The 26654-nt window shown below is 37.2% G+C and overlaps 3 protein-coding genes and 8 non-coding genes across 12 annotated transcripts in view; 10 read left to right on the top strand and 1 right to left on the bottom strand.

Annotated features, from left to right (window-relative positions):
• The window catches only part of LOC119553302 (NAD(+) hydrolase sarm1), a 35731-nt gene extending 27063 nt beyond the window's left edge, over positions 1-8668 (bottom strand). The window contains exon 1 of one of the 2 annotated variants that reach the window (XM_037863623.1): positions 8309-8668. In XM_037863623.1, the coding sequence (XP_037719551.1) occupies positions 8309-8653 (345 nt within the window). In that variant the 5' untranslated portion in view covers positions 8654-8668. Of the gene's footprint in view, positions 1-3477; positions 3619-8308 lie in introns of those variants that run through there. The other variant, XM_037863624.1, reaches the window with a different exon arrangement.
• A 5193-nt stretch (positions 8669-13861) lies between these two features.
• LOC119553306 lies at positions 13862-14584 on the top strand. The gene is made up of 2 exons (XM_037863631.1): positions 13862-14401; positions 14466-14584. Exon 1 carries the CDS (start codon positions 13923-13925, stop codon positions 14349-14351), a length of 429 nt encoding a protein of 142 aa, XP_037719559.1. The 5' UTR covers positions 13862-13922; the 3' UTR covers positions 14352-14401; positions 14466-14584.
• On the top strand, positions 14504-15464 carry LOC119553305. The gene has a single exon (XM_037863630.1). It carries the CDS (start codon positions 14578-14580, stop codon positions 15424-15426), a length of 849 nt encoding a protein of 282 aa, XP_037719558.1. The 5' UTR covers positions 14504-14577; the 3' UTR covers positions 15427-15464.
• A 114-nt stretch (positions 15465-15578) lies between these two features.
• On the top strand, positions 15579-15661 carry Trnal-cag. The gene has a single exon. It is a non-coding gene; the product is annotated as a tRNA-Leu (tRNA).
• Positions 15662-15913: 252 nt separating this feature from the next.
• Positions 15914-15996, top strand: Trnal-cag. The gene has a single exon. It is a non-coding gene; the product is annotated as a tRNA-Leu (tRNA).
• A 280-nt stretch (positions 15997-16276) lies between these two features.
• On the top strand, positions 16277-16359 carry Trnal-cag. The gene has a single exon. It is a non-coding gene; the product is annotated as a tRNA-Leu (tRNA).
• A 2261-nt stretch (positions 16360-18620) lies between these two features.
• Positions 18621-18703, top strand: Trnal-cag. The gene has a single exon. It is a non-coding gene; the product is annotated as a tRNA-Leu (tRNA).
• A 261-nt stretch (positions 18704-18964) lies between these two features.
• On the top strand, positions 18965-19047 carry Trnal-cag. Its single transcript has one exon. It is a non-coding gene; the product is annotated as a tRNA-Leu (tRNA).
• Positions 19048-24749: 5702 nt separating this feature from the next.
• On the top strand, positions 24750-24832 carry Trnal-cag. Its single transcript has one exon. It is a non-coding gene; the product is annotated as a tRNA-Leu (tRNA).
• A 286-nt stretch (positions 24833-25118) lies between these two features.
• On the top strand, positions 25119-25201 carry Trnal-cag. The gene has a single exon. It is a non-coding gene; the product is annotated as a tRNA-Leu (tRNA).
• A 270-nt stretch (positions 25202-25471) lies between these two features.
• Trnal-cag lies at positions 25472-25554 on the top strand. The gene has a single exon. It is a non-coding gene; the product is annotated as a tRNA-Leu (tRNA).
• Positions 25555-26654: the final 1100 nt, after the last annotated feature.

The following is a 26654-nucleotide window of genomic DNA, read 5'->3' as shown; positions in this document are numbered from 1 at the left end:
CCGAAAATTTCAAGTCATATATGTGTAAGACACTGTGTTTACCTGTACGCCGCAAACCGGTTCGCAGATTCTTTTCACCTGGGCAAACTGCCAATCTGGGAGACGAGGTAAAAGTGCCAAATTGTATATCGTTTTAATGGGTTCTCTATGTGTGTAGTGCAATCAGAAAGCATAATCGAGGCAATCGACCATGAAACTGAGCAACAACTACGCGAACTATCTGTAAGATATATTTCCCATCGTACAGCCAATTGTGGGCAGAAAGGGGTGGGGTGGCTTATTATACCCCTAGTATAAACAATAACAAGTTTTTTATGTCTTTTCAGCGGAAAAGTTTATACAGAATTTCCTGTTGCTAAAATATACAACAAATCGTTTTCAACATTGGATTACAAATGAAATATTGGCAAGTTTTTGTTGGGTATGAAAGTTAGAGACATAAAACTGACAGTTTCAATCATGTGAAATACTTTATTCCACATTTCTGTGTAAAAAATGAATAATTTTAATAAATAAAAACCGAGTCCTTTAAACATTTCCCATTTAACATTCATTTGAATTAACCCAGTAAAGATTATTACCTTAAAATAAATTATTTTAATTTTGATATCTTTAGATCAAACAGCGATTCGGAAATTTGTAACTCTTAGTTTTCACTTCATTTCACAATATCAATTTTTCTATTTAAAATTTTTAAATGGTTTTCATTTTGTAAGATCCATATTTTAACTCTTTACTATAACTAATATCCATATTAGTTCACTTATTTAGATATTATTAGCAATATTATAAAAAATCTCAGTTTTTTGTGATTTATTATTGCGCTTTGATTTATTATTTTAACACTGGTATTTTGATTTCAGCTTTTGAAACGCGCGACCGCGACGAACACAACTGAGTTATGAAAACTGAATGAAAAGCACAAAAGCAGAGCAAAGTAAACTTGTTTGCCGCCCGCCCACCCCAAACCAAACAAAAGGGGAGGGAAAGAGAGAGCAAAATAGAGAGAGGGAAACAACCAATGGCTCTTTGAGGGTTTTTATTTAACAACACTGGCAGTGAGAACAGGGCATTACCATCTGGTAAAAAAGCTTTTTGAAACTTGTTGCTCTTGTTATTGTTTACGGAGGACTCTTTCATTGTTTTCTCTCTCTAAAAAACATAAATTAATGACTCTTAAGAGATACAAAAAGTATCTAGAGAATACGTCATTAAAGAAGAGTGTAATTGGTGATTTTAATTGCTTGAACTTCGGTTTCACTTCTCGTAGAGATCACCCTTTTTATCTTATGGTTTTACCACCCCTCTCTTTCACTCCTCTACTATAATATCTCTTTCTCGCACACCCAGCCGTTGCAAATTTGAATTAAGGCTTCACCCTGTCTTATTTTGTATCTCTTAATTGAGTTGAGCTGCACTTCAAGTGGACCGTGTGAGATCGACGAGAGGCGGGGCTCTGGGGATTTTCCCGCGTCTCGAAGAAAAATCATCTTAATTGAATTCATTCATAAATCACAGCTTTGAACTGGTCCAACAAGTCGTTATCTGGAAAACATCTATGAAATTGCTTCATAAGTCAGCAAATTAAATTAAAGGCTATTCGGAAAATGGTTTTTATTAATGGCACTTGGCTCACGGATAGGAATGCGATCACTGGGGAATCGTTTTTAAATGGATGTAAATAAAAGATTAATCCACAGATTTATATATTGTAGTGAATTTTCAATAATTGCTTATTTTTTTGTAGGTTTTGCCATTAAAATTCCAAGTGAACCAACTACATATAAAGACATGTTCCAATTGTAATGACAGATTCTTGCTTTTAATCAAGTAAAAGAATTAAAATTTAGTTACTGCGACCCCAGAGATCGCTAGACCTATAAACAGATCGAAGGGCCGCCAAAAGATATCTTATGTAGCAGACCCCAAGAAGTGGAGCAGTCGGAGGAAAGTAAATCCCCAGCAGGGTCGTCCGTTTGTCCGCTCATCTGTCCGTCAGTCCGTTCCCCCAATTGACGTCAACGGCGCCGCCGACGATCAGTGAGGCAGGCCGAACGAGGCACGTACTGGAAATCAAATTATGTAGTTTCTAGATTATATAGACAAAGGCGACGTCGGCGATGGAAAACAGAATACAGAGTACAGAAATAAAACATTCGGTTCCACTTTAGAACGAGACCAAAAACAACACAGAAAAAGAAATCCCAGCAAATGCGCGCACAGCAAAGATCCAGATCTTGGCTATATAAGCGGATACCATTATATTTATAGAGGAGATACGAAATCGTTAACCAATCTTAGAGAACAGGGCTCCAGACACTTTCTTGGCCCAGGTCGAGAGTGCAAATTAGCAGATGTTTCTCTATACTTCTGGATACTTTTTATTTATAAGGATTTGTATCTGGAGCTGGAACCACTTATCATTGGCAAATTGGATAGTTGGCCGGGCCAACTGCAGTTGACGCATTTCTAGCCGACGCATTTGGATCTCAATAAACAAAAGCCGCATGAAATTAATTATAAACAAATCGCTCCATTGCGTTCGATTTATGTGCCGGCAATTTTAATGGTTTGTGTTGTTTTGTTCTCTGAATTTGCCATCGCTGTGCCACGAAAAAAGAAAACGTGTTTGAAAAGTGGGAAATTAATGTTTATTTTCAATAGCTTGGCGGTATTAAATGTGTGGCATTAGGCACCGAAATGCGTTTTAACTTTCGGTTTAAGTGCGTTTTATGTCCGCTCGTTAAACGTTTAAAATGGCATTTACAACCCGAGTTGGCCTCCAGAAAAAATGCTTTTGCAGCAGTGTCAATTTTCCGAAAGTTAACGAAAAACTAATAAGCTAATAAAATATCCAAAACACAATTAAAATTATCATGCAAATATTTTATTATATTTATAAAAAATTTGGCAAGGCACACATTAAAAAAATCAAAAAAATTGTTTTTAAAATTTTCACTTCCTGTTCTTATAAACGAGTTGTCAAAAGTGTTTTTTTTCATTTCTTATCAGAGGAAACGTGATTTTTTTCAGAAACTATATATTTTGGACTTTGTAACCTTGGGCCGGATGTTTAGTATTTATTTTGTATATTTTGTAGACACATTATGGCACTGCAGTTTCTCAGAATTTTACCTATAGTGCATTCAAAGTCATTAACAAATTTAGACGTGCCGTTTTCGTTCTCCTTCTGTCACACACAGAACAGGTCGCAATGCCATTGCGTCAGAAAAGCAATCATAAAATCATGTTTTTATATAGGTACCCCTAGAACGGTCGTTCTTCGTCATTCGGGCCTTTCACTGATCATTAGAAGAACGATAGCCGCCGCCTGTTTGGTCATTTTAAAAAACGAAGACGGCGCCACGGGGTTAATGTACCCTGTGACCTGAACACTAAATAACACAAAACCCTTGACTCTGCGTCACAATTGGGTCTCTATTGAGAATGTTTTGGATGGAATTGATTGACAATTACCTGATAATGCTGCCGGGGAAATATGAGTCGCGATCGCAGGGCAGCTGAAGTGTGGCTGCCACCGGATGGGGCATTTGCCGGTTGGGTTTGCGCCAGAAGCGGACTTCTTGTCGATGTGACAACCATTGTTTATGATTATTATTATTTTTCACTTGGATTAACAGCACTTTGATTTTTAATATATTAAAATTCAATCACTCGAGGAACACACTGTTTAATTTGAGGGGTTTTCCCTCTGCACTCGCTGTTTGTTTACCTTTTATTTATGGGGGTTCGTTGGCATTTTTCCTACGAATTCTTAGCAACAGAAACAAAAGAGGCAAAACGAAAACATTTTTCATTTATATAATTATTAACAAGACCGACGATTAGCATTCCTTGGGGTTAACAGCAGAAAACCGAGTAATTTATCCGCATAATCGCATTCAGAAAGTGTTTTTCGGCCCAAAAGTATTTTACCGTTCTCTGTATTGTTGCGCATAAACAATTATCAAGCATCTGGTTTTGTGCTCGGTGCTTTATTGTGATTATTTTCATTTTTGTATTTTGTCTGCTTTTGGCAACCGTTAACTGAAAGATACGATGCGAAAGCCACAAAAGATCGCACTCAGAAAGGCTTACACAAGAAATGCCACAGAACTGGTTTTTGTGCCTGGCCGTGCCTGTGACAAATGTATTTGCAAGATACACAACAAGCGTGGCTGATTATGCGTTCCTTCTATGGATAGTTTGTGCTCGGACTTCTGAGTATTGCCCAGATACAATGGACAATAGTGGACCTAAAATGATTCGCCTTTGAATTTAATTTTGAAAATGATCTACACTTTTTTATCTTAACTTCCAATAGTCTTATTTCCTTGAAATATAAAAATTAAACGAAACCAAACAAAACAAAAAATCACACAATTTATTATAGAGCGAAAAACCCTTTCTTATCTTTGCTTTATGATCTTTTTAATGCTCTATAAAAATACCAAAGAAACCTTTTCGGAAAATCCCCCAATCAATTTTAGAGAAATTTCAAACCCTTCCTTTCGCTTGAACTTTACATACAAGAGATGCAAATAAGATACGTTTGACATTTACAGCTTCTTTCGGATCTGATCAGACCTTGACTTGATTCGACTTTGGTCTGGTTTTTCACACTTCTGGGCGTGGAACAAGTTCAAAGCCCACATGGAAACCCGATTGAAACACCTGAAAGGCCCACGTGCTGGGGGTGTTCCCCACTTCCGTTTGCCAGCGTTTTCTTTGTGTCTTCATGTAACTGGCTAATGAGTTTCCGCTTGGCTAATGCAGCTTATGCCAACAGTCGACTGGGCCAAAAGCGACAAAAGGCGTTAACCGCTTTTTCCTGTTGCACTCTTGGCCTGCTGCTTTTTTTCTCTTATTTTTTTATTTACTGTGGGCGGTTGTCTGATTGATTTTAAGTCAGCCAAAGCGACGAAAAGCCTACGCAACAGTTTGAGTTTTTCCAAGCACATTTGTTTTGGGACCGGTTTTCTGCTGTTAACTCGTTTTATTAGCCCACTTAATTTTTGTTTTAACAATTTATGTAAATATATTCTTGAATTTTCTATGAGCCGTGCACACATTTTCAGACGTAAATTCTATATATTATATTTATGCAGTTTTATGTAAATTATAGCTTCTACAAATTGGGGTTCATTCAGTTTTATTTGGGTTATTTGAAATTGAGACCCGCAAGTTAAATAAATTAATTCATGGAATTGCTATTTGTTGATACTTGTATATTTTTTTATTTTAATAAATAATTTGTTCTTGTATTTCGTGCCAATATTTATAAATTTTTTCTAAGAAGTCAAAAAACTTGTTGAAATTTCTTTGAATGCTAAGTAAACTTTTGTTGGTGTGGTAATTGCACACAAAGTACTTTTAGTTTCCAGACATTTTGCACATGCTTTTCTGTATCTCAAACGTCACACATGTGAATTTTTTATTTTTAATCACACATTTGTGTAATTTATTTTTAGCTTTTATTTTAATTTATGGTCACAGTTCGATGGAAATATTTTTCTTTACGCTTTACACACTTTTCACTTGGCTTTATTGCGATCCTTAGGCATTTTTGCTATTTCACAATAATACGTTTGTAGAATTAATTTATTGTATTATTTTTAAGCAGCTTTTTTTTCTTGGATTTTTTTTTATATTTGTCGTTGTTTTCGATTCCGCTCTACGAACTCGACGTTTGAGTGCTCGACACAAGACTGAGGCCTGAAATTTTATTTTGTGACTTGACTGGCTGGCTGCCTCGAAAAGAGAAAAATTCAAGAGAAAGAGACAGGGACAGAGCGGTCGAGCGAGAAAGCAAAAAGTGGGTGATCATCCGCCGAATAAGTTTTGATTTTTTTTTTTTGGGTGCAAATTATGTCTGTTATTTTTTAATTTTATTTTTTTTTTACATATTTTTTTCGCATTTTGGCAATAAAATGCGGAATTTCTCGGAAATCTTTGTAAAATTTGCCCAGCTAACATTGAACTACTCGAGTAGTCGCACCATTGTTTATATTTACTATTTATTTATTTGTACATTCGTCTATTTTGTTTTATTTACTTTGTCTAAGCAAACAGAAATCATCTTAGATTGATTTGAAATCGACACGTGCTTCTAAATGGGAAAAATCTTTTAACATGTTTTTTAGGCATTATTTTTTTTTCTTTCTTTCTTTCAATCTAATTGATTTGGGTATTTGTTTATCAGATGGTTCTTTTTTTTTTGGTTCGCTTTCGCATGTGCAGGAAATGCCAAAGTGGAGCAAAAATAATCAAAATCTGGCAGAAATCAGAATGGTATAGAAAACGCCTTGAACCGATGTAAAGAGTTCGCGTATTTGTATCTTTACTTATAGGATACCCTGAACAAGTTCCTCAAAGGAAGGTCGTTTCTTTTTTACTGGTTATGTAATTTATCTGAGCTAATTCATCATCTTTTCCTCGCATCTCTCACATTAATCTGTCGTTTACTTTTGGCTTCTTTCGCTATTCAGGCCAGCAAATTACTCACTAAAAGTGTGCCAGTTTCTTTTGATCATATTGAAAGAAATGCTTATATTAATCACAACTTTGTCAAGTGTCGAGTCCTTCATGTGAGTCATGTCCATTCAGCAAAAGCAAACCAAAAGCGTCTGAGGTATTTATTTTTTCGCAATTACAGTGAGAGCCTTAGGAAGTGACACCGTGTTATTCAAACTTTTGAAAAAATAAATATTTATGTTGACAGGAAGCTAAACGAGTTGGATTATAAGCAAATGGCAATTTTATTCTGGCACTTGAAGAAAAAGTAATTGATGCATATAGGTTTGGATTAATATAGTAAAGACATTTTATTAAAGATGTTCCCAAGGGATCAATGTAAAACATAAAACTAATACGACAAAATGTATATCATCTATCAAGCATTTTGTTCGAACAGAACATTTGGGTTTACTGTAAAGAGCTCTTACTGTACACGTATTTTCTTCACGCCATGTATCTGTATCTACTCGTGTATCTACGTATGAATGAATGGGCTTTCGCCTAAAACATCTCTGAGTCATCAGAAAGCCGTGATTGAGTCTCCAATAACAACTTGCACCGATCGAGTTGCGACGAAGAAGTCTTTAGCTCTGACTCATCACCGTGGGAGCTTGAGATACATTTGGTTACATCCGCATCTAAGAAGTAACTTCCAAGACTGCAGTTATAATTTTTCCGAGGCAGTTACCACGCCTTTTTTCCGGCTTCAGGGTAAAGCCACGCATGCTCCTGGGTTTATCGTTGATTTTCACTCAATTGGAATTTTCATGCGTAATTGATTTTGATGCATTTCCCTTTGCAGTCCCCGAAGATTGTTTATTTATTTATATGCAAAGCGTACTTAACACGTTTTTCTTCGTCTCCCCTATCTTCTCTCGAGTTTTAAGATTTATTATTGACTTGGAATTGGGTCACTTGAGAGTCGAAAAGGGGCAACAGCTTAAAGCAACACATAATCGAATGCACGGAGGGAATTGATTTCTGGTTTTCGGGCTGAGGTAATTTATGTTTCAGACGGGAATTTCATTGATTAAAAGGAGACTCTTGAGACAGATTACATTTTTTTAAAGCAGTTCACGTTAATACGTTTTAAATTGTTGGCGAACATCCATGAAGCTCTTCATAAAATGTTAAGAAGCTTGTAAATAATTTAAGCGTTTTTAATTTCGATTAGCGATTTTAAACATGCATTACATATGAATATTATAGATGTCTTTTTTATATATTGAAAATATTTTTTACTTCTTTTCCTAGAAACAATGTTTTGACTAATATAACAGCTCATAAAGATAACTTAGGTGGTAATGAGCTATTTAAAGGTATTATTTAACATTGTTTGCTTGAATAGTGACTACAGTCAACAGATAGAATCAATTTGCCAATGGCCTTGCGTCATTATCCACTTGTTATCAAACAAGTTCCAAAGACCCTTGGCCAAGACAATTCCCTTCCCTAATGCTCTCATCAGTCCCATATCTCACATTATTGTTTACAATTTCAATTAGATGCTGGTCATAAATTATGGGGGCTAATCCCGATCGCGACACATTACAAGCATCCGCAATTCCCACACCTGAAATGCTAATGACACACCATCCAAAACCCAAACCGATACCGAAACCACTCCGACAATTTGTTTTGATTTTGGCCATGAACTGAGTAGCATATCGGAATAATTCAAGTTTGTCTTTTGTTTTTAACTCGGCAAGCATATCTATTTCTATTGCTATTCAAATCCGCGAGATACAAACAAAAACAAATGACATAATTGAGGTATGTGAGGGTAACTAACCTTGACAGTGGGCATTAGTTGTGCATTAACTTTCATGTTGGGATCGAGATCAGCTGGCTTGGTTAGCTCCTGAAAGGTTTGTTCTATGGTGGAGATGTTAGGTTTGTCCAAAGGGGTTTTAATTGATTTTCTGGGGTTATCTCTCAAAGATAAACGGCGCACGCTTCCAAGACGAAAGGTTCCCCTACCATCACTCGAACCACTCGACTTGGTTCGATTTCGATTTGATTTATTGGAGTTACGAGGGCCCTTATCGTTCCGAGTTTCCCGGGGGTTCGGCTGCTCTTCGTGGGTAATACTCAATGTTGTTTTCTTGCACCACAAGCCGCTCAAACGATTGCCCATGCTATACGGTTTTCATACAACTTTCCGCGGGTGTTCAGCACGATCTAACGTTCGAGCAATTAATCTCGCCTATTTACAAGATTGCCGGGTTCTTGGGAGAACTGAGATACAGACAGAGAATGAGAATCGGAGACGAACCGGTGCGCATCTCAATTCGACAAATACTGAAAATGGAATTCTTGCCGAAAACCACAAAATGCCAGACCCAAAACACAGTTGTCCGTCCGTTTATAAGTAGCTTTCGTACCCCTCTCTTGCTTTTACCGCCTGTGTTTTCTGCTTTTTGGGAGCTTTATAATGTGAACAAACCGCGAGTTGACTTTGTTTGTATTTCGACTGGCACTATACAAATGTGCCCCTCGGTCCCCAAAACGTCGGGCTTCCCTTTGGGCCTCGCTACCAATCGATTTTTTACTCTCAACACACTCGCTGGGGCTCTCTCTCCGGGAAGATTCCCCGACAAGCCCCAACTAATTAATATGCTCGGGAGCTGTCATACGCCCAACTTCATATAATATTAACAACAGTCTTCTGCGACTCACGTTCTTTGTGTGTTTGCCCTGAAGAGTTTGTCAAATAGTTAAGAACGGTGGGGAGAAAGAAATTAATTGATCAACAGTTGGGAAATGGCCATGGGAATACCCTAAAAGATCAAAAGGGCAATGAAATAATGGAAAAATAATTGTGGAGTTGTACAAATATTTGAGGGATAATAAAAATTGTAATGGTCTCAATAAGAAATTAATTGAAACATTTTACAAAGTCTTTCTCAAACAAATAAAGTTCAGATTTATTAAAATGTTTCCATCGAAAAATCTTATGATGGTAATTTAATAAAATTAATCATACTCCTAAGAAACTATCACATTTTCATTTATACAGCTAAAATAAAATTGATTCAGATAAATAAAAATAAAATGAATTAAATAATAAACGTTAGGTACCTATTATAAAAAGATATAAGTCAGCTGGTCATGTTATCAGTATAAGGCCTTCCAATATATGGGTCATCGGTTATTTTTTTAATTAAAAGGTTGTTGCTCATCTTATCAATCTATCAGTGAACACAAATAGTTCTTTGTTTCCCGTTGATTACAACTACGATTACTCGAATTAATCAGTTCTTCACCTCAAAGGAGATAGCACCAAAATATATATGGGAGCAAATTTAATGAGAAGTTCAATATACCCATGAAGGGGTATTCGCAAACGAGAAATTTGCTTAACGACGCACGGGCCATGCTAAAAATCAACGCCAAAATGCCGATTATTCATACCCGGTATATGCATCCAATAGTTTGGATCTAGCGCTATATACTGTGCGGACTCGTTTGCCTCTTTCCTTAGTCCGACCACCTTTCTACGCCAGCTTTGAAAACGTGCTAAATGTTATTTATTAATTAAGTTGACGCTATTTTCTACCTATTTACGTAAAGAATAGAGAGAGGGAGAGAGTTATTTCAGCGCGGAGCCGGTTTTAGGAAAGTCGCCGAGTCAGGGAGTGGTTCGGACCCCAATCCCCACGGGAGACCCAATCCAGAAAAAGTCGCGTGTGAGGTGTGAGATATGTATTTGCTTAAATATGGCAGAGCAAAGCTCAGTGTGGCTTGCGTTCGGGCTGAAGAGTGCACTCTAAAAAACAATTTTTTTTATTTAACCATCGATCAGGATCATAAAATCATGTCCTGGAATTTATTATTTAATTTAATAACTTAAATTTAATAAATTTGCGATGAGTTCTAATTGTTATATTTAAAATATAACATATCATTATCACTAAAAATATAACATAATATATTAATGACACTGCTCCAAAGACAGTCTGATTTTTTAAGGTGTATGCAAAACTATAATCAAAATGAGCCTAAAAAGAGGCGCTGAGGTTGTAAAAGGTAACGAATGAGGCACAACAAAAGCTTGAGTGAGAGTTTATGGACACCATAAAACCAGAGAAGAGCCCCAAGTGAGTCATGACCTTTGCTCGCTCTGCTTATTTATAAATAGCCATCGGCAATTATTATGAGTGAGAATTTATAAAGTCAAAAGGACCGAATAAAGTATTCGTGGTGGGGACCTGGTAATACCCTTTGATAATTATTTGTTTTCTGTCTTACCCCCTATCTATTCTATTTAAATATCAATGATATTATAGAAAACTTTTAGAAATCTACTTACATTTCCATAACTTCTGATGCTCGAAGGACTCAGGCTGAACAATCTGCCCAGCTGGTGGTGATGTGTTGGTGATCCATTGCTGTTGGCCGATGATAACTCCGTAAACATGGGCGAGTGGGAGTGATCTATTGGGAACACAAAAAATATTATAACTATTTTGAAAGTAAATTAAGTAAATCAACCAAAATGATTAAATGATGAAATAAAAATATCTTAAAAATGGTTTATAAAATAAGAACAAAAATGTAGTCAATCCCTAAATTTTGTAATAAAGGAAAAAATACTTTCTTTCAAAATATATTATAAAACGAGCATCATAAATTTCTAGTCGAAGATTTTCTATAACTCACCACTCATAACAGGCGACATGTCCTTGGGGAAGGCGAACAGATCGTTGTTGTTCCGGATGTCCGAAGAGTTCAGGGTCAAGCTGGGTTTACGCACAGCCAGAAAATTGGAAGTTGATGAGGCGCTGGAGCAACCACTTCCACTAGCGTAGCCCAATCGGGTGTGGGCGGTGGTGGGCGTGACATTGGGCAGCTGGTGAGATTCCAGTGGCGAGGCGGACTTCGGTATTCCAGTGCTGCAGCTGCTGACCGCTGGCACGCGCTTCAAAATCGGTGCAGGTGGCAGTTGCGAGGGGGAGGGTCGGAAGAGCCCCACACTCGGTGGGTGGTTGAGTGGGTCACCTTGTGACTTTGGTATCGCCAATCGAAGAGTTTGCCGCGCAGCTAGTCTTCTTCCAGGCGCGTACTTATTTCCCGGCTGCGTCGCCGCCTGCGCCGACTGCGACTGAGGCAGCGGCTGTGGCATCGGCAGCGGCGTTTGGCCGCTCTCAGCGTGGTGAGCATGCGCAGTTTTATTCATTATGCGCTGTTACTCTCCCTGTTGTGGTGAGCTGTTATTGCCCCTGTTATTGATCCTCCCACTATCACTGTTAAGGTAACAGCTGCTGTTACTTTCACTGTTGTTTTAGTTATTTTAATTTTTCCACTTTTGTTTTTATTTGTAGTTTATTTTTGTTGAATTTGTAGGTATTTATTAATACTTTTATAAATTGAAAAATTTAAGATGAATTTTCTGTTAAGAACTATTTTTTTTTTGTTTAAAATTATTGCTGAGACTTAGTGGCTTAATAAAAAGAATCGTTGTTAAATTAGGTGGTTTACATTAAATATACCAAGATTTTTGGTATACACTTCCGTTGTTATTAAAATAGTTTTATGGAATTTTGTTTGTAAAAATGATAACCGAAAATAATTATATTTTATTGTAATTGTTTTTCCTGTTTTGACTTAAAATTTTTTGATAAAAGGGTTAAAATGTTTATTGTTTATATTGATTCGTTTAGGTTTTTTTCAACGTTTTATTTGTTACTGAAGTCTGTAACTTTTTATTTTTGTTTATTTGCTGTTGACTTTCCGGCTCTTCTTCTTTTGTTTATACGTATTTACTCCTCTCGAGGCACTCGTTAATTTATAGCCCTTGTTGTCAACGCTTTTTATCAATGAATTGCCCGCGCTGATATTGTTGTTGTGGTTGTGCACTCAGGGGAACTGCAGCGATTGCATAATTACATATGCACAACGTGAGCAAACAAAGTGAAAATGCTAAGCAGTATTATAAATTAAGTTACAATTGTTGTAATTGTTGATATTGCAATTTCTTGGAACGTGCCAATGTTGGTTTTACTCGTCTCTTTTTCTTTTGACCCAGTGGCAGCCAATAGCGTAAATCAAGTTGATCAGAATTGTTGCTTGGTGACTACACAAAATCCTCAGCGAGGACTTGATTAAAGCGAAAATTGTTATCTTTCTAGTGCCTGTGTATTCACACACTCTTTTTTCGAAGATTTTACAAATCGGTTAAACAAAGCATTTTTCATTTTCCACTGCTGAACTTGAGAATTGCTACGTGGTCGCCGGCAAATTGTGAAATCTCCGACAATGAGAAATCTCCGTCCAATTTTCGTGACTTTGCGTGGGACCAGCGACCATAAAAGCCACACTCCATTTAATTCTCGGGTTAATCTGTAATAAATATATACACACATATGGGCATCAGTATATAGATATAGCGAAATTCGTTTTAGTTAAATTACTTGGAAACGTGAATGAATCTTAGACTTTATTTGTCTAGAGTGGGTTGAAAGATCGTCTGAATTGAGATTGCCCTTGAACTCGGGTAAAGAGAACATGAGAACAACTTGGGGAATAATAGATTAAGCCACATAGATGTTGTAGATTACATTATGATCTATAATGGTCATAAATCATCATTAATTTCAGTAATTACCAATTAAAATATAATTATCATTATCAAGCAATCATTTAATTTCTTACTTACACAACTCACAGTATGTCATTGTTAATTATTAACTTTAATAGGTCACATAGAGGCGTACTTTAAACCGATAAATTGGATCATTCATCCCTGCAATTTGTAGGCAATTTGAGAATTACTGAATAGGTAACCCATATGGTTACCTGACAACTAATTAGCAACAATGTCAGATGGAGTGCACAGACTGATTGATTGCCAAACGATTGTTCTCGGGTTGCCAGCAATTAGTGGTCTTTAAAGATTGAAACTCCAAAGTCAGAGTCGCAGAGTGATTTGCATATGACAGGGAGATACTGGAAAACCAACAGACATTCGGTTTGAACAAATCCAAAATTCAAATCGTGAAAAGCCGTTGGCCTCTGGTTTGCCTTAAAGAGCTGCTGCAAATTTCTTGCATATTTGCACACGGATTTACAATAAATTGCAATTATGCAAATTGAGCGAGTCGAATGTTTTGGGGCCGTAACTCTCCGAACGGCCAAAAGATGCCAGACATTAATCATGGCCAGCAATTAGCAATTATTTATATTGACGGGGCGTGTCAATATCTGGGCAATGATAAATGATTTCGGTATTTTTTTTCGTTACTAAACAGTTTTACTAAACGCAGCCCTGGCAAAAAAAATACTCGTACTTGTTATCGATTAAATTCGATGCCATTAGTCGCAGGTCAAGTTCAGTTTAGTTGGCCTTGCGTTTTTTTTTTATTGTCAAGAGAAAAACATTGAATTACTTCATTATATAGACAAGCATGGGGGCTAAGGGCAAGACTTTAAAGAAGGACTCTTCGGGTTTGCAGCGCGGAAGGAAGCGCAAGTCGTTGAACATCGCACCTTTACTGAAATCCGTGGCCCTCAGCATCTACTCGGGATTTGGATTCAAATGGTATTTGATCAACGTGAACCGCTGTCGTTTTCGGACGAAGCGATACTTCATCAACCTGACCAACTTCCCCGACCAACTGCCCAGGGTCCTTTCGAGCACCTTGATGCTGCTCAAATACCCGAACTGGACCACCATCTTCACTTTGACCACACCGCGGAGCTTTCTCACCTATCAAGCCTTTTTTCCAATGACCTCCATCGTAAGATTGGTTACCAAAGACGAAACGGCAATCAGAACTGAACCGAGCTGGAAGAAGTTGAAAGCTCGGCTCTTGACAAAACGCAAGAAACGATAAACCTACTGTTTTATTGGAACTTTAAAAATCTAAACAAATCAAGGAATAAGGTAAGTAATGACTCATCAGAAATTAGTTTTAGCATACATCATTACATATACGATTTTCTTTTAGGAATTGCTCGGGCTCCAGCTGACTGAAAAATGATTTAGACCTAAAGAAAGTAAAAATAAAACGAGTAGGCTTTTATTTTTCAGTACACACCAAGTCGTTAAATTATTTCAAAATGCAAGATAATCTTATTATTTATACACTAAAATCCTTCAACGAATTAACCGAAGAGGATAAGAAAACATGCAAGGAGATCTTCGACAGACCTCTATCACCCAAACAAGAAGATAATAAGTACATCAAGTTAACAAAGGAAATCCTTCAAAAGTTCTCAAGCGAAACTCGGATAAAGCCATGCTTTTTAACATTCCGTATGATATCTTTGCATATCAGCTATAGTGCTCTAATTTTTAGTCTGTGTGGTATATTCGAAAGTTTCCATTTGGTCATTTATTTCGGAGTTTTTGAAGATGCAAAGGTGGACGATAAAGAGACATTTATCAGTGATATTTTAAACAATTTAATTAGAAATGAGATACCCAAACTAAAGTGTTTTAGTATGAAATTTGTGCTACTTCAAAACAATTTAATCAATCAAAGTGTGGTGAAGATATTTTCGGATACGGAGCACAGAATCCACAATGATTTGTTATTCATTGCTGATTCGAAATATTGGCGTTACTCGATGGTGCTTAATCCATATGCTCAAAATGCCTGCTTTGAAATATTAAATACCTCGATTTCTGCAGAAAATATAGAAGAAATCTTCAAGAAATACAAAGGAATAGCCAACATAAAGAATCTTGACTATATGGAACAGTTTGTAAATGATTACTATAAGCTATCCCGAGTACTATTGGCTGGCGAATCCTCCTCCATCATTTTACACCTTTGCACCTTGGAACGTTTGGATAATTTTGAGATTATAATCCGCAGACACATGAAGGCATATAAGGAGCAGAAGGTTACTCGGAAATTGATCTTTCAACTTTTGAGGGCATTGATCATCATCTATGACCGCTAAATCTGCCGAGCCATCGATCTAAAAAGTAGATTTATTCGACAGTCTAGTATAAACATGATTTTATTTACTTATCTATATTATTTGTTTATTTTATTTTGCTTTCTTTGTGATGCCCTCGCTTTCACAGATATTTTGACAGCTTGTTATTTTAAGTCAGGATGGCCGAGTGGTCTAAGGCGCTGCGTTCAGGTCGCAGTCTACTCTGTAGGCGTGGGTTCGAATCCCACTTCTGACAAGACTTTTTTGTTTCCTTATTTATTGCAAATAACTAAATGTTTCTAATAATTGGTAAAATTAGGAATATTAATGCCCTGGCCATTATATAGTTATCAAATATGATTTTTATATCTATACCTTGCGCAGTTTTATTCTTTTTCTCATATTTTTCCTCATTGTTCTTAGAAAGTTAATTACTTTCTAATTAAGTACTAATTTCTATAAAATACAAATTATCTCTCAATATTTTCTGGCTCTCGTTACTTTTATAGTCAGGATGGCCGAGTGGTCTAAGGCGCTGCGTTCAGGTCGCAGTCTACTCTGTAGGCGTGGGTTCGAATCCCACTTCTGACAAGACTATTTTGTTTTCCTTTTTTTAACGCAAATAATTAGTTATGTCTTAAATACCTTCTAATTGGTATAATTAAAAAATATATATATATATACTTATATATTATACCTTGTTATCTGTATTTCTATATATTAATTCTGACTCTGCTCGGTATGGTTCTTTTTCATATATTCTGATCTCATCTTTGATGAGTATAATGTAAATTAATTTCTAATTAATATAATTATATAGATCTAGAAATGTTTTTTGCCTCAAGAATTTCTGGTTCTCGCTACTTTTATAGTCAGGATGGCCGAGTGGTCTAAGGCGCTGCGTTCAGGTCGCAGTCTACTCTGTAGGCGTGGGTTCGAATCCCACTTCTGACAAGATTTATTTTTATTTTCCAATCATTTATTTAGTTTATTACTTATAACACAATTTGAATTTGAAGAATTCGAAATTCCCGTAAATAAAACATTGGTATTCTAAAGATTCCGGTTCGAATTCGTCAAGCATTGATTTGTTTACATTTCTTCAGTTAAATCAAGTACAAATTTTTGTCTGTTCGTTATTGCTAGCTTTTATTGTGTTTTGTCTGAAGGTGGGGTGAAAAAGCCCCTTAAATCACACACAAGTAATTTCTCACGCCCTGCTGACAATTGGTCCTCAATAAAAAGTTCAAACCTCTATTTTACAGTGGTTATTGTGCTTCATTCACATGATATTGGGTAATCGAGGAGAGCATTAAAGTGCATTAAGCGTACCGCAAAACGGCTTATCACGGCCTGAACATGACTGCGCTGCAGAGTCATTCATCAAACGTTTGACCATGGGGAATGGGTTTGTTTGGTCATTAATGGAACACAGGGGTTTATGGCCAGAGGAATCCCCTCCCAGTGCCGATAGGCACTCGAAAACGCGCTGATAACTTACCCGTCCAGACCTTGTAACACAAATGGTTGCGATTCCCGTCTCAAATTTGTTGACGCAGTGGGTTTCGCGAAACTCCATGCATTCGCTTGCAGTGAATATATATTGGTAACCGCAGAACTGACCCAGCCAAATGGCATTGAGCCCCTGCCCTGGAAATCAGAATCGGAATCAGAATCCAATCCAACTGTGTCAGCTTCAACTTGCTTTGTTTACAAACAAATAAGGCGAAGAGAAATGCAAACTTAACTTCACTTTGCTTATTAAATGGTGTCAGTTTTATATTACTTCCATCCAATTCGAGTTACCCCCACCTTTCTTCATTGCTGTCATATATTTCTGTCTATAAGTGTATAATTTTTCCGCACTTTAATGGTTTTTTGATGCATTCTAAATGAATAAAAATTGCGTGCGCAATTGTTGCTCGACTTGAGGCTGTGCCGCTGACCCATTTCGATGATTATAAATGAGAGAGTATAACTTATCAAGCGCTACTTGCCTTGGAACTAAACTGGGTTTAGCTGTCTGATAGCCCCCCTTTTGCCCCTTACAGCACTTCGACTGCACTATAATTTGTTTATTTTAACTATATCGGGAAGGGAAAGGCAACAAGTTCAATGGCAAAAATAATTTCCGCGCCGCTTGTCAAAACATTTTTCGAATTCATTTTCAATTTTTCACATCAATTTGGTTATTTTCCTGCGATAAACAAATAATTAGCGGAAAAATGCGCAAATGCAAATTACGTCCATTCGCAAACTCAGACAGATGTCTATGGGCATATCTATCTTTACAATATGCGTATGAAGATGTCGGCTTCGAGTCAAAGGAAAGGCATAAACAATGCCGTCTACTCTTCGGCTGCAAATGTATCTTTCCGAACAGTGTCAAAATCTAATTTGTATTCTTTCCACTACGGAAAAACTGTCGTCGAGTGCGCGGCTGGCCAAACTCATTAAAATATCCATTTCCCCAACGAAAAAGCGGACTCTCGCAGCGAGCAGCAGTCGTAATAAATAATACAAGGTATTAATAGACAACAAAAGGCGACCGACGCTTAATGAGTAGGGTTCGGTTTGTTTTTTATGTTTTAGCGGTTCCGTTCCCAAGGCGTGGCCACGCCCCCTTGAACCGGATTACTATTAGCCAGTTCGCTTTTTTTGGCTCGAATATCGAGGAATGCCACGGGTCTTGACCTCTTTTCCAGTTACGCTTTTTGGGAAATCCGCAGAGATATAGATATTATTCTGAAAGGCCTTGTTTTCTTTTGTTCGCTGGCAGCGATTGTCTGCGATTTTTACGCCAGCCCAACCCCGAAACCCAGAGATAAGATACTTATCTGTATGAAAACGACTTTGTAAACAGTTTGTCGGCATTTGAACAAAGTGCAGCGGCAAAGCAGCTGATCGAATCGATTTAATTTGCAATTATTCCGTCACAAAATTGCACAGTTCTTGTTATTTAACTCACAATTAGTTTTGTAATGCCAGCAAATTAACGACCACAACTATCAGCCACGAATACAAGCAAGTAATTAATACATTTCATGTCCCACGGTTTAATTTATCGTAAGAAAGTTGCCTTATTTACATAAAAACTCGGACAGACTGGCTGAGTTTATGGCAGATTTCTATAAAAACTTTTTATAGCAGAACGAAAGAACAAACAAACGAGCGAACGAGGTGGAAAACGCGCATTTGGTATGCTCATCCCATGTGTCAGGATGGCCGAGTGGTCTAAGGCGCTGCGTTCAGGTCGCAGTCTACTCTGTAGGCGTGGGTTCGAATCCCACTTCTGACAAGATTTTTTTCCTTTTTTAAAACATAAAACTAAATTCTTTAAATTATATTCTAATTTGTACATTATTTAATTTATTTAGAGTTTTTAATTTTAACCAACTTCAAAGCGATGCAGATGTAACGTAACTATCTCATGACGCTTTAGTTCACTTTTCATTTCATTTTTCACATTTAATTTAACCTAGATAAGTACTTTTAATTTATATAATTAAGGAAAACGCTTGCAATAATGAGAATTTCGTCAGTTCTCGTTACTTTCATAGTCAGGATGGCCGAGTGGTCTAAGGCGCTGCGTTCAGGTCGCAGTCTACTCTGTAGGCGTGGGTTCGAATCCCACTTCTGACAATACTTTTTTCCAGTTTTTATTTTTATCTGCCTAATCAAATTGTTTATTTATTCTAGTTATTTTGGTCAGTTTTTAGTTCGCCCCGCCAAGAATAACAATTCTATTGTGTGAATGTAAATAAATATGCGCGTGTGTCGGCGTTTTGCTTAAGGCGTAAACAAAACCATGTGCAAAAGGCCAAAACTTCAATCAAGTGAAATGGAAATTGAAAATGTATAACGGAAAAAAATGTGGGAATGGGTATACGAATACGCAAATCAAATTGTTTGGCCAAGAGAGAAAGAACGCAGGCGGCAGGTCATGCGGATGGAACATATGTATGCTTCCCCGAATTGCCAAAATTCCGCACTTGCGGCTCCATTGGGGCTCGTTGTTTTCAGATTATGTGGGTGTCGTCTGTTTAGTTTTTAGGGAAAACTAATTCGATTTTAATAAACTTTTTGCTTGGATTAATGGCAGCCTTTCTTCCGCCTGGAAGGTGATAATTCATGGCGCCTTCGCTGTCTGTGTTTAACGCTTAAATTACCTGCTGTTGTACTCTTTTGTGGGTAATTTATTCGTCTGCCCTTTCATTGATTGACTTGACTTTTATGTGGATTTTATAGGCGTTGCATTGACGTGTGTATGGGCAGCCGAAAAGTCGAAAAAAATCCCCAAAAACGTACATATACAGTTTCGGAGTTTATGACTCTGCAGAAATACGCCTTAATGTTCACTCTCTCACACACAAACACACTAATTATAAGTGCACAGAAACTTTAAGAAGAACGTTTTAATAATATTTCTTGAAAAATTAAGACTTCAATCCATTTTATTTCAAATTTATATTTGTACACATAATGTTCTTGTTTTTTTTTTTGTACAATTTAGGCACTGATTTTAAAGTAAACAGTTGAAAAAATGTCGCATGAGGTCATGTTTTATATGTATGTATTGAATAGGTCAGGAAGTTGTAAGCGAGAATGACTAATTTATAGATTTCTAGTTTTTTTTGGCTCGCAAACGTGGGATATTCCATTTTAAAAAAATTGGGCAACCAAAAATAATACATAAATCAAATATGCTAAGGCGTTCTGACACGCAAGGGCGTACTTTGAACTTAGTTGAAATGTTTCTATGGATTTTTAAGGGCATTTGTTTTAAGAATCATAGACCATAGTCCAACACTACGGGTTAAAAATTTCAATTGATAAATTAGTTTGTGACCATGTTCTCACATAATCTCTCCAAACGAATTCCAACCAAGATTTATAGTAAAATTCGACTTAGCCAATACAATTTTTCCCAGTGCATTTTCAAAATGGAATATGCAACTTACAGTGAATTCGGTTTTTGGGCGATTTAACTGCTCTCCGCTGGCAATTCTTCGGCATTTCCTGATAAACAACGGAAGCTGCAGATTCTGGATTCGCAATAGTCGTTGGGATGATAATTTCGTGTTCTCAAAAGATGCTGAGATTTTCGTTTTCTCAAAATTCCTGCAAGTCAATCAACCCGTCATTTTGGGCTGTTGATATTTCATTTTTAGCTTTTCGCTTCTTCGGATTTTTGCCTTTTGTTGCCGTTATTGCTGTTATTGTTGTTGTTATGGCTTTTATTTATAGACGCACACATGGAAACGCAGCCAAAATAAAAGCGCACGCATCACAAACACACACACACATATGTCACAGACGATATTTCGTAATTGCACGTTGCCGGTGGGTTTTTAAATTCTTAAAAATCTTTCCTACATTACTAAACACATTTTATAGCACAATCTCCGGTTTATTATTATAATCCGCAGCGAGAAATATGAAAAACACAGAGTTACAAACTGCGATCTTTTGCCGCCCTTAAAAACGCGCGATGTTTACTGCGCCGCTGCCGCCAGCTGAATGCAATAGGTTTGGGGATTGGAGCGAGCTTAAAGCAGCGCTGCCCACGATCGTTGGAGCAGCGAGGAAAAGCTCTCTGAGAAACATCGAGAAAGAGAGGGGAGCCAGACAAAAAAAGAGAAAAATATTGTTTTTCGCCTTTTAGTTTCTTAATCTTATATGCGTGGGCGAGCCTCTGTCTCTCTACACACACATTGACTTTTTTTAAAACTCTGCACGTGCAATTATCAATCCCAAAAATAAAATACTAAAAAGTTTTAAAAAATCAATAAAAAAGGGTCAGTTTTGTACTTAATAAAAAAGCATTTCTTAAATTGAAAATTAATAAAAAGCTAAGAAATTTGTAACTAAAATTGGTAAATACATATTTAAAATCTTTTATTTTTAATTTTTTTAAGTTTTACCTATCTGTCTCTTTTACACACACATTGACTTTTTTTTTAACTTTGTACGTGCAATGCTCAATCACAAAAATAAAATAATAAGAAATCTACAAAGAATTTTTTAAAATTGAAAATAGATAAAAAGCTGATATATTTGTAACAACAATTTGTAAAAATGTATATATTTATCTAAAATCTTTTATTTTTAATTTCCCCAATTATTAACCCAAAGAAAGTCCAAAGTTCTTGAAAAGATAGGTATTACTATTAACATTCATTAATTTTGATTAACATTCATATGCAAAAGCAAAGGTCTTAGAAGTCTGTTTTCATATACAGTGGATCCCATTAATATTCGCGTTTTTTATCAACTTCAAACGCGTATAAAGTGTTCAAATCAAATACTAACAAACAATCTAAAAAATAAAAAATAAAGCTTTCTTATTACCAATTCATAGAGGTACAAGTCTTATGGTTATATTAAAAAAACTCAACATATTGCGATACTTTAAGCTACAAAAACCTTTTTTTTTAGATAATACCTAATTTATTATTTTGTATGATAGGCATTATTTTTTAAGGTATCAGTCAATCGTTTTGGCATATTTGCAATAATTTTTTTTGGTGTATTCCGACCCAATTTTTCCCTTATCACCAACAACAAAAAATAAACCTAAATACAATTAAAAGTAAGGCAATATATTTGGTCTTTTAATGATCTTAAGTGTTTAAGGCGTATTTAACAACATAGCATTTATTTTTTACGCGAACTTTTGTAAGTAGCGGTTACTTAAAACAAGTTAATAAATTAAAGTTTCAACTTTTCCTAATTGTTGCTTAACATTTACAGAAACATTTTCTTAAGAACGTGACAGGTTTTGCGTAAGAGGTGGAAACATAAAAAGTGTTATTTTTAATTGCAGTGTGTGGCATCCCCTTAAATGTTTCAGAGCCACAAATTGCATCTTTAATTAAGTGTGTTTAAGACCGGCATTCGGAACCGGCTTTTTTGTGCAGCTTGTTTTCAGGTGCTTTCTTTGCACTCCCCCCCTCCCCTGCCCATCCCAATTCTATATGCAAATATATCTCCCCTTCCATAAGGTATACGCCCCCACAATTATTTGTTTTATTGCGGTCGTAAAAAAACTAAGCAGCAGAATGCGAAAATACTAAAATATGTTTTGTTTGAGCCGCCAAAAGCCGAGACAATGAAACCTGTTAATAAACTTTGTACAAATTTGGCAGAAAAGTGTCGCAACAAAATAGCCAGGGAGAAAAAGAAGAGTAAGCCCCAATTGATCGATGCTCCGCAGAGTCTTAAGTCTAGACCCCGCCTTCATTTTATATATTTTTGAGTCTTCTGTCTGTTTTGACTTTGAACTTGAAAAGGAGCATTGACTTGGCCCGTCGGAGTTGGATCAATCGAACACTAATTGAAATATTATGGGGAGTTTTTGTTGGGGAATCGGATATTAATTGAAGTGGAATAAAAGTGGGATGGGCGATCATCACGTTTGATAACCATATTTCATTTTAAATGATTCTGTTTAGATCCATGTTGTATTTTAGTCATTAAATTCAGTTTTTTAAAGATCATTTAACAGCGTTCGTTATAGGAATATGTTTCACAGCTTTTGAAAGCCTTAACCTTTACCATTTTCTAATTCTAAAAATATTAATTGAAGTTCAATAAAAAGTGGGATGGGCGATACAGGTGAATATCATCACGTTTGATAATAATGCTCCACTTTAAAAGATGCTATATTTTATTCATAAAAATTCAGATTTTTATAAATCATTAGAATATGTTCGTTATTCGTCTATTATCAGAATATTTTCCATAGTTCTTGAAAGCATTAACCTTTACCATTTTTTTTTTTCTTAAAAGTTAAATGCAAATGTGATCAGATAAATGTGTTTTAAAATTGAAAGACCCCATTTAAATATGAATGCACTCACAGTAAATAACCCAATAAATCACAGCTACCATAAACGTGTGTCGTTTGGCTGTCCTCTGCTGCGGAACAGCCATTTATCACTTGGTATCAGAGGTAAATGAGTTATAAAGATTTCCCCGCCCACAAGACTTTACAAGTGATCAAGTGACTTGCTCTATGGAACCCATATAAAGACGGGCCCAAGGTAATCGGGGTGTTAGCTTAATCCAAACTCCATTTGCATCGACTCGAAGTGGGAAACTCACTCAATGCCTCATTTTAACCTTTGTGGGGCCGTGCTAACAACTCTGCTGACATATCATGGGGTTTCGGCCTGGCCGGGAGGGGATTTTCCATTGTTGACCCACATAGCTGGCCAGAATTCAGAATTGTTATGGTAATTTACAACCTCCAGTTAAATATTTCAGCTGCACCCAACTGTTGCAGCCCGCTGGGCTGCGCTTATTTATATTTGTATTGTGATCGAGTTGACAGTAGCACAAATTTTGATTGATGACGCTTGATTGACATTCGGGCAATTTGCTAATTCTATTTCGAGTGGCCACCAGAAAATGTGTCGCCATTTGTGGGTCACTGTGGTTTCTTCAAACAATTCTTGTACCCGGGCGATCATTAATCATAATGAGTCGGGTGCAATTGAGGTGGTCTTAGAAGTGCCTGCGCGCTGCTAACAAGTAAATTAATGGGAATTATTTAACATATATGTATTTCGAGTGTGTTGGGTGGCTGTGGGGAGCGAAAACTTTAATTAACTTGGGCTGTCAGGTCGAGTCGGCCGATTAACATACGCTGGGGCCTATCAAGTGTCTGCCATCAGTCTGTAAAAATGGAAAATATCCAGTGCGGGCACTCAAAGTCAAAGTGGAGCGGCTGTGCGACTGCAACTAATTGAAATGCATTGAAAGTGCGTGCGACCAGTAACTGCTGCTGCTGTAAAAAATAAAATAAAATAAGAAACAAAACAGCAACTGCAGCTGCGTGTGAAATGTCAAGCGGTCCGCACTTTGGGCTAGTTGACATTTTGCCAGTTTTGCCAGCTAACCGAAAAACTACAACTTAATTACTCCCGTTTTGATCGCCAGAACCCCTCGGCAAACCTTTTCGACGACTGCCGTTGGCTGGCCAACAAATCGAATCATATAAAAAAAGTGACACTTGCCAATCTGCACGGTGTGATGTATGACGTTGACCCGATTTCGCCTGCTTTTTATTATATGTTATCACCTCCATCGACTGCATGTTGATTTCGTGTCTTGTCTGTCCGTACACACCTTTCCATGACGCGAGGAGCGGCAATTTGTCTTCGCCTCTGGGCCGACGATTACAATAATTCATCGAAAGTGCAGTCGAGTGTGGGCAGCAGGTTCAAAGTGTTAAGTCCGATTTTCAAGCATGTGTAATACACGGCGTATGCTTGATGCCGCCGCAGCACAATGCAAACGCCGGCGAGTCGGAATGGTCTTTTGACACCCAATCAGCAGCTGTCAGGATGGCCGAGTGGTCTAAGGCGCTGCGTTCAGGTCGCAGTCTACTCTGTAGGCGTGGGTTCGAATCCCACTTCTGACAAGACTTTTTTTGCTTTTTTATTTCTTAATTAATAATTTAATTAACCATTTAATTTTACTTGTAATTTACATAGTCTATGAAAAGTTGTATATTAATATGGGTTCTAAAATATCCATATTTTAGTTTGTGTGTTGTTAGTCCCATATATTGATGCTTAAAATCACGTTTTATTTTTATCCATTTGTTTTTACATTTTTGTTGATTACTTAATTTATAAAATTAGAAACCTACTTAAGAATAGACTCGCCCTCGATCAAACTGGGAACTGGCACTCGCTGGTTTAACAGTCAGGATGGCCGAGTGGTCTAAGGCGCTGCGTTCAGGTCGCAGTCTACTCTGTAGGCGTGGGTTCGAATCCCACTTCTGACAAGATTTTTTTCTGTTATTTTTAAGGATCCATTCTTATCATAAAGTTTTGTGAGTGTATAAAAAACGCAATGCCCACACTATGTAGTTAACAATGATTATTTGGAGCTTTTTATGAGTCAACAAATACTAAATCTGACCATTTTTTAAAAATTGATTGATTTATTTATATTCTTTTAAATCTTTATCTGTATAAATTCGCTGTATCGAGGCTGTACTGTAACCAAATTTGTTCCCCAACCAAAATGAATTTTGGACATGTGCCCCTCAAGAGTCAGGATGGCCGAGTGGTCTAAGGCGCTGCGTTCAGGTCGCAGTCTACTCTGTAGGCGTGGGTTCGAATCCCACTTCTGACAAATATTTTTTTGTTTTGCTTACCTCATCCAAAACGATTTATAATTGTTTTAGACCCCCCTACAATGATCCCTTTCTCGTTCGGAGCATCCATTAGCAAGGTTTAACTAGCGAATTCTCCCCTCAGGGGCGCCATAAAAATTACAAGTAAATCAATTTGTAACCGCCTAATTGTCAATATTCCAATCACATAATCGGCTGCCAGTTAGCGATTGCCCCCGGCTGTCGGGCAGACAGATATAGAGAGACCACACAGGCGATGGTTGGAGCCTGGCCCCATGGGAATTATCGCCGTCTGGCATCGCCGGCACACACTTCTACTTCGCCAGCTCGACTCATTCAGCTCAATCAGACAGAAATTAAAATGCTGACTGAGCGCGTTCTCGAATGCGGCCCACACTGAGTTCGTGTTTTCACAATTGTTCTTGGGAAAACAGATCAGAATTGGCCCATCTGTAATTATGCTGCTGTCGCTCGTAAAACGCAATCAACTGGCCACGACAAATGACAATTTGGCTGGCTAAAATAAAAGAGCGCTGTAAAACTAGCCGTTAAAATTTAATTCGCCTTAGCACTTGGAAAATTGAGGCTGGCCTGGCCATAACAGGCGAATGGGTCAATTGGCATGTGACAAGTGGCAAGTTGCAAGTTGCAAGCGGCAGGCTGCAATTTCCACAGACAATGCAAATTGACGTCTCTCGGAAATATGAGTGATGTGACAAGTGGATGCTTATCTGCTGCCCGACGCCCCTGTTTTTTAAGAGGGGCTCTTTTCCTCCGACTGATGAGCGCCCATTGAAATTTATGACTTCGTCGAACCGCCAATTGATTGGCTTTTAAATATCCAAATGAAGGCTGCCAGTCGCAAATTGTAAAGCCGTAATTAATGTACGAAAATCGTTTGAACGCACGCCCCGGTCCAACACCTGCAGCTCTTGGTATCTTTATTTATGGAAAAGCTTTTAACACTTTTAATTAATTATGGGATGGAAATCTTGGCGGCCCAGCAATGCCTCAAATTTATGGCACTCAATGTTGATAAGCGCAAATGCTATCTAAATGCTAATTTTTTGGAGAACGTTCTAAGCCAAGCCAAGTTAAA

This window comes from Drosophila subpulchrella, chromosome 3L (assembly GCF_014743375.2).
Source record: "Drosophila subpulchrella strain 33 F10 #4 breed RU33 chromosome 3L, RU_Dsub_v1.1 Primary Assembly, whole genome shotgun sequence".
Classification (NCBI taxonomy): Eukaryota; Metazoa; Arthropoda; class Insecta; order Diptera; family Drosophilidae; genus Drosophila; species Drosophila subpulchrella.
This window is presented reverse-complemented; position numbering and strand designations above follow the sequence as displayed.

What these genes read in the sequence shown, in the direction of transcription:
- LOC119553305 (XM_037863630.1), top strand. Translation starts at nt 14,578, where the DNA reads ATGCAAGATAATCTTATTATTTATACACTAAAATCCTTCAACGAATTA.
- LOC119553306 (XM_037863631.1), top strand. Translation starts at nt 13,923, where the DNA reads ATGGGGGCTAAGGGCAAGACTTTAAAGAAGGACTCTTCGGGTTTGCAG.